The sequence below is a fragment of the Dermochelys coriacea genome, chromosome 11 (genome assembly GCF_009764565.3).
Source record: "Dermochelys coriacea isolate rDerCor1 chromosome 11, rDerCor1.pri.v4, whole genome shotgun sequence".
Taxonomy (NCBI): Eukaryota; Metazoa; Chordata; order Testudines; family Dermochelyidae; genus Dermochelys; species Dermochelys coriacea.
This window is the reverse complement of record NC_050078.2, coordinates 40,571,243-40,589,853: the sequence shown is the minus strand read 5'-3', so window position 1 is coordinate 40,589,853 and position 18,611 is coordinate 40,571,243. Positions and strand designations below refer to the sequence as shown.

The following is an 18,611-nucleotide window of genomic DNA, read 5'->3' as shown; positions in this document are numbered from 1 at the left end:
TCAACACTAGTTCTCCAGTTGTGAGGTAACTCCCTTCTCTTCATGTGTAGGTATATTTATGTCTGCATCTATAATTTTCATTCCATGCATCTGAAGAGGTGGGGGTTTTACCCAGGAAAGATTATGCTCAAATAAAGCTGTTAGTCTTTAAGGTGCCACCGGACTCATTATTTTCTTTGACATGATTGCAAAGAGTACAGTACACAAGATAAGAATGCTTGAAGGGCAAACAGTTTTAAGAGGATTCCTGTTTAATTAGTTTTATTATAGTAATGCCTAAGAGACCCCAGCAGATATTAGATTGTGCTTAAATGTGGTAAAACACAATCCTTGCCCTGAAGAACCTGCAGTATAGTCAGTCATGACAGACAAAGGGTGGGAGAAAACATGTCAGCTAAACATGCTTATATTTAATCAGTTAAGATCAGGGTGGATTTGATTTAAATCATGTCAGGAAGACTTGATTTAATCATGATTTCTACATAAAAGTGCATTATTGTTGGTTGTTATAACCTTTAATGCATATTCTCACAACTCAGAGATAGGTGTAGGTTTCATTTTTAGAAGGCACATGCTATACATTTTTAAAGTGATTTATTTTGAAAACTTTTCAGATTAGTTTTCCAGCTATATCAGAAAATGAATGATTGTTTAGTTATTTCATTTACCAAAGGTAATTGAAGCAGATATTTATGAAGTCATTGGGAGATGAACTATCTCCAGTTCAACAAGTTAATCATTAATATGTGGAGGATTTTCTTGCCATGCTGTATTAGGAGGACAACATCACCAGTCAGACATTTAAATTGTTTTATTTAAGTAAAACAACAATATTATGTATTCTGGATTTTTTTCTTCAATAGCAAACATAATATTTTAGCAAAACAAGCATATGCATTTTTGAATTTAGTTAAACATTTGAGTTTTTTAAAATCAGGTTTGTTTTGGTTAAAATTGTTTAACTAAAATAGTTAACTGAAATATTTTTTTAAAAAAAATCAACTGTGTCAGCCAAGTCAACATGAGAAACTTAAAATATTGGCTTCTGCAGCTAACTCAGTTGTCTTCACTTTATTTTCCTGTTGGTTCATAATCTGGAAAAGAAGAACAAGCTTTCCTGCTTTTTCAGGTTCCAAACGATTTCTCAATTGGGAATGAATTAGTCCAAAGGAAGAAAATATTCTTTCTACACCCGCAGCAGAAGTCACTGCTGTTAAAAGTGAGGTTATCACTTCAACAGTCTCTGAATCCTAGTGCTTAAGTGACTTCTATCAGTTCACTGGTGTGACTTTCTTTAAAACATCATCAGCAAACATATATTTCTTGAATGGCTCACCTTCAGCTCTGAAGTTTATTATAGTTGGCATTATGGAGGGATGATTGCTGGATGTCCATGTCATAGCCAGCTCCTCTTCTTCAGCAGTTAAGGTTTGACCCTGGTACCCACTTGTCAAGGTTCCTTCCCCACTCTGAAGTCTAGGGTACAGATGTGGGGACCTGCATGAAAACCCCCCTAAGCTTATTTTTACCAGCTTAGATTAAAACTTCCCCAAGGTACAAACTATTTTACCTTTTGCCCTTTATTGCTGCCACCACCAAGCGTCTAACAGATGTATAACCGGGAAAGAGCCCGCTTGGAAATGTCTTTCCTCCCAAAACCCTACACCCCCTTTCGTGGGGAAGACTTGATAAAAATCCTCAGTAATTTGCATAGGTGAACACAGATCCAAACCCTTGGATCTTAAGAACAATGAAAAAGCAATCAGGTTCTTAAAAGAAGAATTTTAATTGAAGAAAAAAAGTAAAAGAATCACCTCTGTAAAATCAGGATGGTAAATACCGTACAGGATAATCATATTCAAAACATAGAGAATCCCTCTAGGCAAAACCTTAAGTTACAAAAAGACACAAAAACAGGAATATACATTCTATTCAGCACAGCTATTTTATCAGCCATTTAACTAAAACAGAATTTAATGCATATCTAGCTAGATTATTTACTAAATTCTAAGACTCCATTCCTTTTCTGTTCCCGACAAAAGCATCACACAGACCGAGAGAGCCTTTGTTTCTCCCCTCCCCCCTCCAGCTTTAAAAGTATCTTGTCTCCTCATTGGTCATTTTGGTCAGGTGCCAGCGAGGTTATCCTAGCTTCTTAACCATTTACACGTGAAAGGGTTTTTCCTCTGGCCAGGAGGGATTTAAAGGTGTTTACCCTTCCCTTTATATTTATGACATGAGTATTGAGAATATTTGCAAGAAAATGAGCTGAAAATAGTGCTTGTCCCATTCCTTTTTTTTAATGCTCGTAATTTAACTCTGTCATTGCATATTTCTCTTTTTAAGATCTCACTCAGTCCCTTCGAAATTTCAACAGCATCAGCAATAAAAGAGCTATATCCCTGCATTTTGTTCAAGGCTACAGAAATATGCTGTAGGGTACTTAGCATGCCTTCAACGTTTCTCTTAAACCCAATGTTGAGAACTTTGGCTGTGACAGCGCCATCTGTTTTGTCACTATTTTGTTCACAAACTGTCATCAGATTAGGCCAGTTCTTGATATTGTGCTGAAAACAGTCCACTACTGAGTTCCATCGTACGTCTTGTGGGAGAGTTAGCTTGGTTCCTCCTACTTTTTTCAGAGCAGCTGCTGCAAAGTGGTTGTTTTGGAATTATTTTGCAATTTCAACAACATTAGCTTTTAATTTCTAAAACACTGAAGTCTTTGGCTAGGAGGTGAAGCAAATGAGCACTGCAACTGTATGTTATTAGCTTGGGACTCTCTTCTAAATAATTTCTTCTCATCTTGCCGGATACATTTACAGCATTGTTTGTGACCAAGCCATGTACTAGACATTTGAATTTTTTTCCCACAGTTTGTTTTAGCTTTTACTTCTGCTACTTGTAAGTGTTCTGCTATGTGTGCATTTCCTGATATATCAGTTGTTTCTGTAAGGAAGACATTCCCTCCTTCTGTTGCCACACAAGCATATACAACAGGATCATTGTGGACGTTGCTCCACCCATCAAGACTCAGGTTAACAATTTTACCCTCTAGACCTTTTGCACACTGCTCAATTATTCTTTTGTACACTTTATCCAGCAATTTGCCTGCGACATCTGCTCTGTTAGGTGGACTGTATGCTGGTCTTAATGACTGAACCACATTAATAACGTGTGGGTTCCCAATCATATGGAAAGGAGAGTTTGTTGCATAAACAAACCGGGCAGTTTTTTTCATCGATTACCTCTTTTTTGTAATCTGCTGATTTTTATCACAAACTTATCTATGGTTACCTGGTACAAATAAGTGATGGTCACGTTAACACCACCCTATACCGAAAACCCACCAACCACTATCCCTCCTTTCATGCCCCCAGCCTGGACACATCACGTGATCCATTTTCTACAGCCAAGCACTGAGGTACAACAGCATTTGCTCCAACCCCTCAGACAGAGACCAACACCTACAAGATCTTTGCCAAGCATTCTCAAAAATATGATACCCACACAAGGAAATAAGGAAACAGATGCAGACATATACCCAGAAGCCTTCTGCTGCAAGATAAGCCCAAGAAAGAAACCAACCGAACTCCACTGGCAGTCACATACAGTCCTCAGCTAAAACCTCTCCAATGCATCATCAGTGATCTACAACGCATCCTGGACAACAATCCCTTACTTTCACAGGCCTTGGGAGGCAGGCCAGTCCTCGCCCACAGACAACCCACCAACCTGAAGCATATTCTCACCAGCAACTATATACTGCACCGTAGTAACTCTAACTCAGGAACCAATCCATGCAACAAACCTCGATGCCAATTCTGCTTACATATCTATACCAGCGACACCATCACAGGACCTACCCAGATCAGCCACACCATCATCGGTTCATTCACCTGCACGTCCACCAATGTAATATACGCCATCATGTGCCAGCAATGCCCCTCTGGTATGTACATCGGCCAAACTCGACAGACCCTACGTAAAAGGATAAATGGACAAAAATCAGATATTAGGAATGGCAATATACAAAAAGCTGTAGGAGAACACTTCAACCTCCCTGGACACAAAATAGCAAATTTAAAGGTAGCCATCCTGCAGTAAAAAAAACTTCAGGTCCAGACTTCAAAGAGAAACTGCTGAGCTTCAGTTCATTTGCAAATTTGACACCATAAATTCAGGATTAAACAATGACTGTGAATGGCTAGCCAGCTACAAAAGCAGTTTCTCCCTCCTTGGTGTTTACACCTCAACTGCTAGAAGAGGGCCTCATCCTCCCTGATTGAACTAACCTCGTTATCCCTAGCCTGATTCTTGCTTGTGTATTTATACCTGCCTCTGGAAATTTCCACTAAAAGCATCCGATGAAGTGGGTATTCACCCACGAAAGCTTATGCTCCAATAAGTCTATTAGTCTATAAGGTGCCACAGGGCTCTTTGCCGCTTTTACAGATCCATACTAACATGGCCACCGCTCTGATACTTGACACCATGCAAGGCACTGCATTTAGCCGTATGGAGTGGAAATTCATCAACCTCATGAAGAAACTTGCACAAATACAGACAGATATCATTTTCCTTTCCACATGCAAACGGATGGACATCATACCAAATGGACTGAAGGTGAAAAATCCATTGCTATCTACATACTGCACAGACCACAGTGAGAGATTGTCACACGCTAGCAAAGAAACTGAGGAACCACCTGATAAGCATCCTATACAGCAAACAGGAAAATATCAAAAAAGAGCTCTCCAACCTGGAGACTCTCATAAATAACCATACAAATGGACTTTACTAAAATAAGACAGGAGATCCACATTACACACTTCACCTCTCTATAAAGGAAAAAGGACTGTAAACTGTCTAAAATCCTACCTGCCACATGGGGCCACAACAGTGATACCTCTAACTCACCTGACAGGATAGTCTTCAGAATCCTATATATTGAAGATGGAGTCTCCTTAACAAACTAAGTTGTTGCAGTTATTTCATTATTATTACCATACTGCTAATTTAGTATTATTCATTGCATTCCCTGACACTCTGTACTACTTCAAAGGTGAAATTGTAAAAGGAAGATGGGCTTATTTCAGCTATTTTTTTATCACAACTGCATCTAAAATGATAGTACCAGAGAGTAACAACTATATTTTTTGCTTAAACGTGAGAATTCAAGAATAGTCCAGAAGGAAGACAGGCAGTCCTTAAGAAAGAAGTATGAAATAAAAAAGGTTTCGAGTAGCAGCCGTGTGTTAGTCTGTATTCGCAAAAAGAAAAGGAGTACTTGTGGCACCTTAGAGACTAAATTTGTTAGGTGCCACAAGTACTCCTTTTCTTTTTGAAATAAAAAGGTTACCAACCTGAAGATCCTGTAGTTCAGACATTTTCCTTTCATCATCTTCAACACAAGCTTCCTCCGAGAAGAAACACTTCTCATGACGTTGTTTCATGTGGGAAACCAGGCCTTGCATTTCTTTGTTGCACTGTTTGCATTTTACACACATACCTGTCTTACCCACAGGTAGAGTAACTTCATTAAAATATTCCCAAACTGGATCTTTTTTATGGCCTGCTGCCATTATAGGTTTTCCCTTCTAGTGAGAGATGGTAGATACTCAAATCAATGAAGGCTACACTCAGAAAAAACGTCAAGACTTCTGTAATATGCTGCTCAAACAGTTTCACTTTGTATTTCTAATGTCTGTCCCTCCCTTCTCACATTTATCTCCAGACTTCTTCTCCTTGTCCAGATCTATTCTGCCCCCCCAACAATCTTCTATTCATCGAACTTTTTGAAACTTTGCACTTTTAGAGAGAGAGGTAAGGGATTGACTCTGTCTACACAAATTTGCAGAGGGACAGTAGTGTTGAGGTCTGTTATTTCTCACCTGTATATATTTATTTAAAAACATTTTTGCTGTTAAGAAGCATGTTATCTCTGGAGACTCAAATCCACAGTTTGAGAACTGCAAAACTAAGCATCTCTGATGGTCTCTTCTAAACTGAGCGCGGAGTCCCATTGGGTAGATAGAAAGTTTAACCTAAATAATCTATACAGAAGTCCCTGGAACACCATAAGATTGGGTCCCTAATCAGTGAATTATTGGAACCCAATTAAAAAATTTTCTTAAACATTACATGAATATATTGTGTCATACTATAAAATTAGAATTTATAATCCCTATTCCATGATGAGATATCTTTTGAGCTATAATGTATCTTAATTAAAGCTATCTTTAGATAGGTTTTTTCCTCAAAAAGCATTTTATCAAAAACATTTTCTCTCTCTCTCTCTCTCTCTCTCTCTCTTTATATATATATATATATATATATATATAATTTTTTTTTAAAATCATTGATTTTTATCCACCCTGGTTAAGATAACATTTAAGTATTTTCTAGCAAAACCATACACATATATCAGCACCTACTTCATCTTTACAGAGGATAAAATTTTACTGGAAGAAGTTGCCTAATGGTTTTGGTGTTTGCAAATACATTTTAGGTGGGATGGGATGTATTGGTGGAAAAGGCTTGATAAAATATATTACTGTAAAGCTATAGTTCACTTTTCTTACATATTTCACTTTTCATATTAGCATGTCAAAAAAAGTGAACAGTTAAACTTGGGAAAAATCTTGTAAGTGAAATTTGAATGTATTAAAGATAAACTTGCCTTTTTTAGTGAGGTTGTTTTTGGGGTAGGAGGGAGGGAAGTCAGCTTCTGTGACCAATAGGTCTTTCTCAGGTATAGCTTCCATTACAAATAGTGTGTATTAAGTCAGTTATTCTTCCAAGGAGGTAAATTGGTTAAGTTATCTTTACTGTTCAGATTTCTATAAGGTGTACCAGATTGCTATAATATGTAGAACTTCAAAATTCTTTTTATAAATGGTCTTCCATATCCTGCATTGTAAATATGTTCCTGAATCTGTTTAAATTACCATGTTCTTAAATTAGAAAAAAATAGTCTTTTTGTTTTGCTTTATAAACTGAAAAAATTATAGCCTAGTTATTAAAGATACTGAGGACTTACAGATACCACTTGAAATCAACTTAAGTTTTAGGTGCTCAACACTTTTGAAAAATCAAGCCAGAAATAAAATAAATATTTTAAGAGAAGAATTTGTAACAGCTTTTTTTAGTAAGTATAAGTGAAAATTGAAAGTGTTACATTTTAAAATGGTGATTAAACAGTGTAGGGATATTTTTGGAGAATATAGAGAGAAGATTTTCTAGGCCCAGTATGATGATAAATATAAATAAAATAAAAGGCCTTTCATAGTCTAAATTCCTGAGGCAGCACTATGACTGCTAGAAAGCCAGTTATAGTATTCTCCTTCACCACTGCCCCCCCCAAAAAAGGGCTCTGTGTGTACATGTTTGGTGAAAAAACGCTTGTGATTTACTTCCCATATCTACTGCACTTTGTAAGACTGTGCCAACAACAGACTTCCTGAGTGTGTCTGCTTCCTGGCTGTCTAATTTCAGCACATATGCAAAGTTAAGCACATGTACTATGAAGGAATATTTTATTTGTGTCCTAATGTGGTTTCTCCTTCCATAAGAGTAGTTCTTGGTAGTAGAATCCTCAGTAAAGAAGAGAGACAATAACATTACGTTCTTTGATGGTCTTTCATCATATTTTCTTACACTCTTATGTTGGGACAGTGAAGAAAAAACACCAAGGAAGAGATTAAGGCAATTTTGAATTGGCAAAATAAGTTTCAGCACATTCCCTGTCAACAAAAATCAGCTGTGGTTTTGCATTGACACACACTCTACCTCAGCCAAATAGTCAACCCTGCATGGGCATAGATTAATCAAAATGAGCAGCCTGGGCACAAAAGGGTGCAGGACAGAAAAGTCTAATTGTTCTACAGTAAAGGGTTGTGTTGTATATACAGGGATTACTAATGTTAAATAAATAATTCAATTAAATACATACGCAAATAATACAAACTAATTGTGCCTTATGCTCAGGTTAACGTGGGAAGCTTTGTTTCTTAATTTCATCTTTAACAATAACAACCCTGTCTGCTCCTCCCGCACGTGCACATTTTCAAAATCTTCTCATTTGGGGCTTGGGCTATGGGGCTGTTCCATTGCTGTGTAGACTTCCGGGCTCAGGCTGGAGCCTAGGCTCTAAGATCCTGCAAGGTGGGAGTGACCCAGAACTTGGGCTCCAGCCTGAGCCTGGATGTCTACACAGCAATGAAACAGCCCCCAGCCCTAGCCCCAGAAGCCAGGTATGCTGTGTAGACCGAGCCTCTGGGGGTTTTATTTCTCTATTGATATAACACCAGGTAACCATGTGCAATCAGTTTATTAATCAAAGATAGATCAGCATAATACAGAAAGGTTAGTACATTACCAGTCTGGAGAACAGGTTTGCAGCGGTTATGTCTTCGCTTTGTTTCAAGTTGTGAGCTTATTTTGGGTGTGAAAAATGGCTAGAATTGTGATGGCCAGACCAGTCACGTGTCTAGTTGGTGTGGAGACATACCCTATGTAGATTCTTGTTGACCGAAACTATTTGCAGATTTGAGTTGAATTCTGCAAATAGTTTCAGATGAATGGAAAAAAGGAAGAAAAAGATTTTGGAAATCTCAGAACATTTTTTTTTGACTTTTTGTTTGAGCAAGAAATTTCATTTAGGAATTTACCTCCTTTTAATTAAAAAAGAATACAAAATGTCCCCGAAACCCAAAAACAAAATAAAATGAAAAACTGGAACAAAATGTTTTGGGCCAGTCTAAAGTGTTTTATTTGATCCAAAAGTACATTTTTTCCTGACAAAATGAAAAAAAAAACACGTTTTTGTTTTGTTTTTTTTTTTGTTTTGCGTTAATCTCAAACAGAAGTTTTTCAATTTTTTTTTTCAGGTTGACAACCAAACCGAAAAATTGGTTATTCCCACAGGCCTATTAAAAACTAGGTGTGCAAAGATGAGATCTACTAATTCTAAAATCTTGGAATGACAGGGTGACCAAAAATAATCAGTTCAGTTCACAAACTACAGATAATACTTGCTTTGTTTAATAAATCATTAGTCTTAAAAGCAAAATATGTTTTGTTAAACAATATTTCTTATTTAATCATCACATTTTAAAGTAGTTTAATCTAACTAATTTTTTTAAATATGCTTTTTAAAGCATTTTTAATTGAATTCTAAAATCCATCCAAATAGAGCATGAAGTCATGAGTAAAAATACGAGTCTAATAAATCAGAAATGCATCATTCACCATTTTCTAATATAATAAAAAGGTTAACATTAAGACTCTTAAGTAAATGTATGTTAAACTAATTGCTGTAATAAATTTGTAGGTACAACATACCCTCCTGGTTAGCAAAAGTGCCAAATTTAGTGTAAAGGCTATATTTCATTGCAAATCAACATGTTTTAATGGTTACTAACCAATAAGAAACAACCTTTCTTCAGGAAAATAACAGAAAAGTACAAATGCAAAACAAGATTAACATCAATTATTTAAATCAAGGTTTTCTGCTTGCTGATTAAAATCAGCAATTTAAATAGCTTTGATTTAAATCAGTCCACCCTGATGCCCTATATTATACTGTATGTGCTCCTTGATTTTTAAAATCTTTTAAGATTAAGTGGGATATGGTTTATACAAAAAATGCTATGTAAAATGTGTGGTTTTAAATATGAAGCAACTTAACTTTGTTTTAGAAAACTTTACTAAAACTTTTTAGTGTTTTCAATGTCACTTGAAAATGTAACAATCCAGTAGTTAAACTGGAACAAGCAAAGAGCGGTTGCACAATATCAGTAATTCTCTGTGCAAATGCAGAGTATTAGGAATGTCCACTTCCTCTGTCAGATTGGTTTAGATCCATAAGTGATTTATAACGTAATCTAGAGGGTTGCACGCTTTGCTGCTTCTGTAGGCCGAGCGCACTGAACACACATCCCTCCATTCCTCCCCCAGGAGCTCCTGGTGTGCCACCCTCCCATCTCTCTGTACGTCAGGGACTCCTTGCAACCCATCCACTGCCCTCCTTCATGCCAGTGGCTCTGTGTGCCCCACCATCCCCCTTCACTGCATATGAGGGAAATCTGTGCCCCTTCTCTCCCCCCCCCGCATTGCTTACAGCTCTCCTCAACTTGCCAATGGCTCTTTGTCGCACCCATGCCAGGGTTCCCCATTCTCCCCCAGCAAGGGCTTCTGTGCATCCCCCATCCCTCTGCTCCCTCATAGGTCCATTCACCCCTTCGACATAATGGCAGGGACTCTGTGCTGCATGTCCTCCTCCCCTGTTGGACGCTAGTCATGCCAGGAGCTCTGTGTGCCCCTGTTTTTCCCCATACCCAGATTCCTCTCTTCCTCTCTCTTCTTATTTCTTTTTGGTCTGGGAGACAAACTATTTAGGTGACAATATATTTAAGTTGTACTGGACCATGGGCAGAGCTGGTGGAAGGAGTTATAATGACTGCCATCAATTGGTTCTTTGATGCTCATATAAATTTGTTAGTCTCTAAGGTGCCACAAGTACTCCATTTCTTTTTGCAGATACAGGCTAACACGGCTACTTCTCTGAAACTTGATCTAGACAATTACTGATGTGGTTGAAGTTGTTGGATCTGCTAACATGATAAAGGGGCTCCTTTTGTCTCCTGTTTTCCTCTTCTGGATTTCTGATTTTCACCAAAATTAATAGGGTTCAGTATAGAACATTCCCTGAAATTTTGGAATTGGTTAGATGTTCACAAGTTGCTGTATAATGGACAGATATGCCCTAGAGCTGAGTGTGAGACCTCGCATCATGCAGCTTGTTATGGTCTATACTACAGTGAAGATTTTGTATAATTATTTGGAAACTTTCTTGTGCAAGCAAGTTTGTTATAGAATATAACTAATTTAAAATTATTTTCTTAGGTGCAATGGATGAGCTTCATAGCCTGGACCCAAGAAGGCAAGAATTGTTAGAGGCCAGATTTACAGGAGTAGTGAGTGGCAGCACTGGGAGTACTGGAAGTTGCAGCGTTGGAGCTAAAGTAAGTAGAATTGGGGTGGCTATTTAAACCTCTCTGTGAAAGGTTAATTTAATTTTAATTTAAGAAAATATACTGTCTATAAAACATACACCATATATAGCAATGAGTCTCATCAGAAAATGCTGTAGCCTATTTGGGGTAGGTTGACATGATTTATTTTCTAGTTTAGTCTCGGATTATTCCAGTAAAAACATTGGCTCCTGGGTTCCATATTATACTTTTATAAAAGTTTTTCTTTTGGTAGGATGTGCAAGGGTCACTGTGAAAATGGGATAAATGACTCCTCTAGGACAGCTTTCATTTTGGGAGAGAGAATGAAGGGGTATTCCTTTTACATGTGTACCTCCCCCCACATCCTCATTTTTCCACCGTCTGAAACCAGCAAGACACACAGGATTTGCACCTAAGAACATCTGTGTTTCCTGTACAAGGAAGTAGTTGAGATTCTAGAACTTTCCTCTTCTCTTGATGGGCAGGTATGTGAAAGTTCCCCTTATTTCCGGGGAAGAACAGTTATGAAAAGAGTATCTCTATCTAACTGCTGCAAAAGAGTTGTTAGAATTTTGTAGAACATAAGGTGAAAACTGTAATAAATAGATTCTTAAAATGAGTGCTCCTGGTTGGTTTCTATGTCCAAATAACAAATAGACAAATGTCAGAGGAACATCAGATATGACCTGAAAAAGAACTACCTGAAGATGTTCCTAGATAACAAGGAAGATCCCTGAGAAAAGCCTACCAATTCTGTTTATTCTGTTTATGTTTCAATAGGAACTTTAATTCACAAGTCATGATCTAGTCTGAGGTCAGTCTCATTCTGCAAACTTGCTGAATAATGGATCAGTGATCCAGTGTCTCCAAGATGAGAACTTGCTCTGGCAAGAGTTATAATTTTGCATCATAATATTTCTGCACAGCCTTGCTTTTGAGTATTGGATTTGTGGAAGAAAAGAGAACAATCCATTGATCAAGGAGGTAGAAAATGGACAGCCTAACATATATCAAATACATTGGCAATAGGGCAAGTGTTTCCACTAAAGGGCTTTGTTGCAATTCTTTGTCACAGATCTGTGAATAGATATAAACCAGGCCAAGAAAAGACCTGTTTTACATTACTTCTCAGGCTGCATGACTTCATACATTTTTATAACCCAAGGATATTTATGGTTTAACTTCTTATTTTTTCTTGGCAGTCGAATCCTTTTTATATAGGGAAAACTATTTCCATTTAAAGAGTAGGAAAATACTGGCAATAAATTGTAGTTTTCGGATAAAAGAGGAGGGTTCTGCCATTAGGTTTGAAACCCTAGTAAAACCTTTCTGCAACAGAAACATCTCAGTCAAAGCATAACTTGAGGACGTTAGATGATGGGGCTGAAAACCCAAGTATGACAGATGTCAGTGACAACCAAAAGGAAGCTGAGAATCTTGACGATCAAATTTGTAACAAGAATAGGTATGTGGAATGTGTGTACTTTGCACAGTACAGGAAAGCTGGCACAGGTTACATGAGAGGAAAAAAAATGATCTGAACGTACTTGATGTCTGTGAGAGGAGATGGGCGAGGAGAAGCAAGATGGTATGTGTGCTACAATCTTATACTCAGGAAGAGGAATGTATTAAATGTAGAAATTACACTGGATAACATCACAGCAAAGACCCTGTTGGCTTAGGAGCCAGTGAAAGACACAATAACAGCCAGGCTGTGAAAAAGACATGTCTGTAATAATAGGGCACCATAGATGGTGGTTAGTGGAGATGTTGCACAACTTTGACTTTGCCAGTAATGTTGCTTTACTAACTATGATGTGGAACTGAATGGTGGTTCTTACATCAGAGGTAGAATAGGAAGCAGCAAAAATTGGATTGGAATTAAAGAAAACCAAGATCATGAAGGTAGGAAGCCAGACAACAGGTGCAAAAGTGCAAGTGGATGGAAAAGAAATTGAACAGGTGGTAGAGTTTTGCTATCCGGGCAATGTGATGACATTTGAGGGTGGCTTCGATAAGGATATTCATATGTGATTAGGAAAAGCAGACATCACTTTTGGAAAGATGAACAATATCTGATCAAACAGGTCTCCATGCCAAACTAAAGATGAGATTATATCATGCAATTGTTCTGAGAATGCTACGGTATGGAGCAGAGAGTTGGCCAATGATCGTGGCTAACAAAAAGAGATCGGAGGCTGCCCATCACAGATGATTGGGAAAGATTCTATATGTTTCATGGAAAGACATCATAACAAATGTGAGGGTATGGGAATTGACAGAGCAGGACATTCTAGAAAATACCAAAGAAAGAAGCCTCGGGTGGTTGTGACTTGCATTGTATTTAAGATGGCAGACATGGTAAGCAAGTGTTGAATTGATTAAAGAAGGGAGAAAAAAGAAAATGAAGAAAGTCAGGGAAGAACTAATAGAAGACAGTGACAGAGGATATTGAATGCACTGGCAATTACTTAGGAAGAAGTACCAGATCTAGTAAGAGACCATAGTCAGTAGAGGAACTGGGCTGCCTGATGTCAGTGGCACTGGAGGAACTAAGGTCTAAGGTAAGATAAGGTTCCTGCTGTTATGTGGCTATTAGATAGCTTTTGGTGGTTTTTTTTATTCTCTCAGAATCCAAATCTCAGACAAGACTACAGTCCTTACAAAAAGAAAGAATTGCTAACTCTCTCTTCAAATCTCCTAGCATTAGTTGGTATATAAATGCATACTCTGAAGTCAGAGCTTTCAAAAAGTATCTATCAGATACTTTGCTGGTCTAAAATAAGACTGGAGGAATGTGGATCATTCTAGAGGTTTAACTTTTTTTTTTTAGGAAAGTCTTTCAAAATGATAACTTGATTCTGTATCTGACATACTTCTTGGGCCATGTCTACACTACCACTGATGTTGGCAAAACTCATGTCACCCAGGGGTATGAAAAAAACACACCTTGAGTGACATAAGTTTCGCCAGCATAAGGGGTAGTGTGCACTGAGCTATGTCGGTGGGCTTGCTTCTCCCACAGACATAGCTTCCACCGCTTGTTGGGGGTGGTTTAATTATGTTGATGGGAGAGTTCTCTCCCGTTGGCATAGAGCTGCTACATGAGAGATCTTAATAGCAGTGCAGCTTCATTGGTACAGCTGTGCTGCAAGCTCTCTAGTACTAAACACATCCTCATTCTTAACCTCTTAATCATTTTAAGTGGTTTCCTTACGGGTGTTATATTGGCATGACTGTTTCATGAGTTAGTGGTCTGTCCTGTAAATTATGTTTGTGTATTCTTTTCAGAGAGGATATGTACATACAGTTTACTTTCCAATTTTGATAGCAAACTACATTGTTCAGAATAGCTTTAGAAGCAATTAAGAAACATAGAATTTACTGTCCTGGAGCACATCATTTGTCCATCAAATCTGGTATTCTGTTTGCAGGTCATATCATCTTTGCAGGTGATCACTGTGTCTTGAAGCATGAAATTTGTTTACCCTTACTTTGCATAACTGCAAATACTGTAATTTATTAAAAAGAAAAGGAGTACTTGTGGCACCTTAGAGACTAACAAATTTATTTGAGCATAAGCTTTCATGACCTACAGCTCACTTCATCGGATGCTTCACGAAAGCTTATGCTCAAATAAATTTTTTAGTCTCTAAGGTGCCACAAGTACTCCTTTTCTTTTTTGTGAATACAGACTAACACGGTTGCTACTCTGAAACCTGTAATTTATTAGCTGTTTTAAAAATCTGAACATAGTATATGATATATTATTTTTCTCAATAGGCCTCAACAAATAATGAAAGTTCTAATCACAGTTTTGGAAGCTTGGGATCTCTAAGTGATAAAGAATCAGAGGTATGTATGTTTACAAAATTAATTACAAGTACAATATTTTAATGCAAACAAAATACTTATTATATGTTCTAATGTAGTTAACACTTTTATATGTAAACTTCTTAAAGAAAATATTATATTTCTATGTATACAATAAGTTTAAAAAGTGCATGCAGTGGTAAAAGCTAAAATTTGTTACACCTTTGGACCAAACTAATTTTTTGAGATGGAGATGTGTATGGTAAGACTTCATAAAAGAACTGTCATGAAGTGCCCTGCTTGGAGTGCCCTCCTACAGCTGGCCATAGCATGACAAATATGCCTGCCTCAGTTTCCTCTTTCATAGTCCCAGAAATAGTCTAAACAGTCTTCCAAAGTATAAATATAGCCCTTGGGGTTCATTTTATTATAAAAGTTCCATGCACATAAACCATAAGAAAACAAGTCCCAATGCCAAGTTCTACAGTTACAGTCCTGTCTCCACACAGTACATAAAGTAGAGCCCCAGCGTCCCTCATCAGTGCCCGGGCTATCCAGTGCAACGCCAGTGTCCCTCACTGTGTCCTGGGTCTCCAGCACAGTCCCAGTGTTCTTACCCATGCCTGAAGCGTCAGCCTTCTCTGGTTTTGAGAGCCAGCAGGAACCTTCCTCTGCTGCATTCAGCCTTCAACCCTCTCCAGCCTTTTCTGGTGGTGGCTCTCTCACCCAGGAAGGATAGTTGGCTAGCTTCTCCAGGGGCTTCCAAGCCCTCAGCCCTTTTCAGCTTCCCGGCACTGGCTTTGACTTCTGATAGTCAGCAGGCTAATCCCTTTGTTGGCTTCATTGATAATTCCTCCCTCTTTCCAGGGAGTCTCCTGACTGGCAGCCTTAACTCACTAGGTCTCCCTCTTGCTGGGTCTCTTCCTCCCTCAGATTCTCCCAGTTTCTTTATAGTACCAGGTGCTGCCTGGCTCTCTTAACTGGCCAAACTGTGGGCACCTGTTCCGGCACAGGGAGCTAGACCCTGTTTCATTTAGTGGGGCCAGCCATCCTGTGAAAACCTCCTTTGGACCCGTGTTCAGAGAATTTTCACTTTTTAGCTTATGTTGCTTCTGCATTGTATCATGAAAGGTTAACTACATTTTATATATAAATAATAACTATTTTATCTGAGGCCTGTTATTAAAAAAAAAGGGAGAGATTCTGTGCTATGCCTCTAAGAGCAGCTGGGGGAAAGATTAAGACCACCTTTGTACCCTCCTGATCCTGGGAGGTTTTGGACAGGTGAGGCCCCTGGCATAACTCAAACAGCTCTGGAGGATCTGTCTGAGTTACAACGTCCTTGGGTTTCCCTGTGCGTTGGAGTGCTCTCCAGAAACTGCATAACTCTGAGTGCTGTGGCGCTGTCATTGAAATGCTCTTATGTTAGGACTCGCAGGTGAGAGCGGGGGCCTCAAAGTGGTGGTCTTCACAATGCCTGCACTAGGGAAATCCCCCCTTTAGAGCACTTGCATACCATTTCAGCCCTTTTACCACTGTGGGGGGATAGTATGAGGGTTAGACTCTTGCCCCAAGACTTGACATATAGCTATGCTGCATGATGATTAAGGTTAAGATTCTGTCACAGGTATTTTTAATAAGAGTCGGGGACAGGTCGCAGGCAATAAACAAATATTCTCAGAAGCCTGCAGCCTGTCCCTGACTTTTACTAAAAATACCTTGTGGAGGACAGGGACAAACAGAGCGCTGACCGCTGCTGCTCCAGGCCAAAGAGGGGCTGACCCAATCCCAGCTACTGCTCCAGCGGGTGGGAGACTGGTCAGCTGTTCTGGTGGCCCTGCTCCAGAAGTTCTGGACACTCTTGAAAGTTATGGAATCCATGACCCATGTGACTGTCATATTCTTCATGAAGATAAATTCGTATTTTGGAACTAAGAATGGTGTGTATAGCTTGCTAAATTTTTACCTTAAGGCAGTAAAACTTTCACCAGCACAGGGAAACCTCCTTAGCCACTGTTTAGTTGTAGCTGTGTAAATATTCTTAAAACTTAATTCGTTTGCCAGTATTTATTATTCTGAGAAATACAGAAATGTGTTCAAAGAGCAGACATTAGATCATTTTCCACTTCTAAAACCCTTTTTCTTCGTAGTTGATAATATCTATAGCATCTGAAACCAAAATTTTTACCACCTTTATTTTTTTTCTTTTTGTGTGGTGTGCAAACTAGTTTTCTTATTGTAAGGATGAGTTTCTGGGGTTTTGGCAGCATTTTTTTTCGCAAAAAGTGTTTTATAGGAAAAATTATAGGTTTTTTCATGTTGAGAGGAATACTTGTATAAAAATTACATGGACTTTGTAAATGAGATATAAAAGAGTTGAGAAGAGCAGGAGTAAATTTGAACCTGTCATGCTTTGAATGTTTTTTAATATCGCTCAAATTAGAAACAGCTTAGACTTTTTCACTTTATGAAGTGAGATACTGAACTTTTAGTCTGTAATTTCAAACATAAACACTTTCTGCTGCTGGCTCATTAGCCCTATAAAAATGACAAATCAATTTTCAGAATTATTCCAACACTGCTAGTTCAGCTGTCTCCCTCATCTGTCCAGTCTTTGCCTTGAATCACTGTGAAAATATACTGCACATCACTAAAGGTTAGTGGGCTTCTGACATTCTGACCAAATGTGGGGTCAGTCAGTTGCCATTAATGGACAGAGAGACAGAGCACTGGAAAGGACATTGTTGCGCCAAGTGCTTTTTGGATATCTAGCTCTCTGTTGTCCATCTTATATTCGTATAGTTGTATGGACCCTCACACTCCAGAATACTGTGGCAGAAGGCTCTGACTCATTGGGGATTCCCTTTTCCAGAGAAAATCGGCATGAAGGACAGTGCAAGTGATGGAACCTTCTCTTATAGTAAATTTGCATTTGATAAATATTAGGGGAGTCTCTTGTGCACCATGTGCTCCAGTACAGTTAATCTGTACTTTTTTAATTGGACCTTGTGATGGGGATGAACTAGGCCCTTCAAGGCTCCCTACTATACTTACCACATAACAGTTATAAATAGTTTTTAGTTCTTAAATAACCTATTGATTAATAGTTTTAGAATAGAATCAGATTACAGTCCCCCCCCCCGGTCCAATGTTCAGGTACCGGACTATGCTCAGAATTCTGTGCTTCAAACTATGCATCTCCTGCCTGCAATCCTTCTTGGTCAGTGATGACCATCAGTGCTCTCTCTACTGCCTGGAGGAAGCTCACATTGTGGCTCAGTACAGTGTTTGCCAGTCTTTCCCTTGTTATACCTGAGAAAGTGAGCACGTCGCCTCCGCAAGTATCTCCTGGACACAGCCATTAGACCCCAATCAGACCCAGGCCAGGGAACTTCCCCCATACATCATCCTGAATCAGCAAGGCGTGCGCCTCCTGCTGCAAAGTCCAGTCTGGTGCTGGAGAATCCTCCCCCACAGATCCTGTGACGGGGCCTAGATAGGAAGCACTGTCATAAACATGGGACTAAGTCTTCCTCTAAGTCCACTTCAGAAAAATCAGACATCCCATCCACCAGCATTGCCTCTGAGGACTCGGTATGTACTGTCTTAAATCCCAGAAACTTAGGGCTCCACTGGCTCCAGGCTGTGTTCCATCGGTACCACCATTTCCAGCTCCTCACAAGACCCAGGACCCTCTGTCACCGGAAAAGACAAAGTTTCCTTACATGTACACCCCAAATTTATCCCTATAGTAGTTAGTTTCACCTTAATTAATTCATT

The 18,611-nt window shown here is 38.7% G+C and overlaps 1 protein-coding gene across 7 annotated transcripts in view; it reads left to right on the top strand.

The window, feature by feature from the left end:
* The window catches only part of TLK1 (tousled like kinase 1), a 133,696-nt gene that overhangs the window by 41,604 nt on the left and 73,481 nt on the right, over positions 1 to 18,611 (top strand). For all 7 annotated transcript variants that reach the window (XM_038422364.2, XM_043505268.1, XM_043505266.1 and 4 more), the window contains 2 exons: positions 10,909 to 11,027; positions 14,802 to 14,873. In XM_038422364.2, coding sequence (XP_038278292.1) covers positions 10,909 to 11,027; positions 14,802 to 14,873 — 191 coding nt within the window. The remainder of the gene's footprint in view (positions 1 to 10,908; positions 11,028 to 14,801; positions 14,874 to 18,611) is intronic.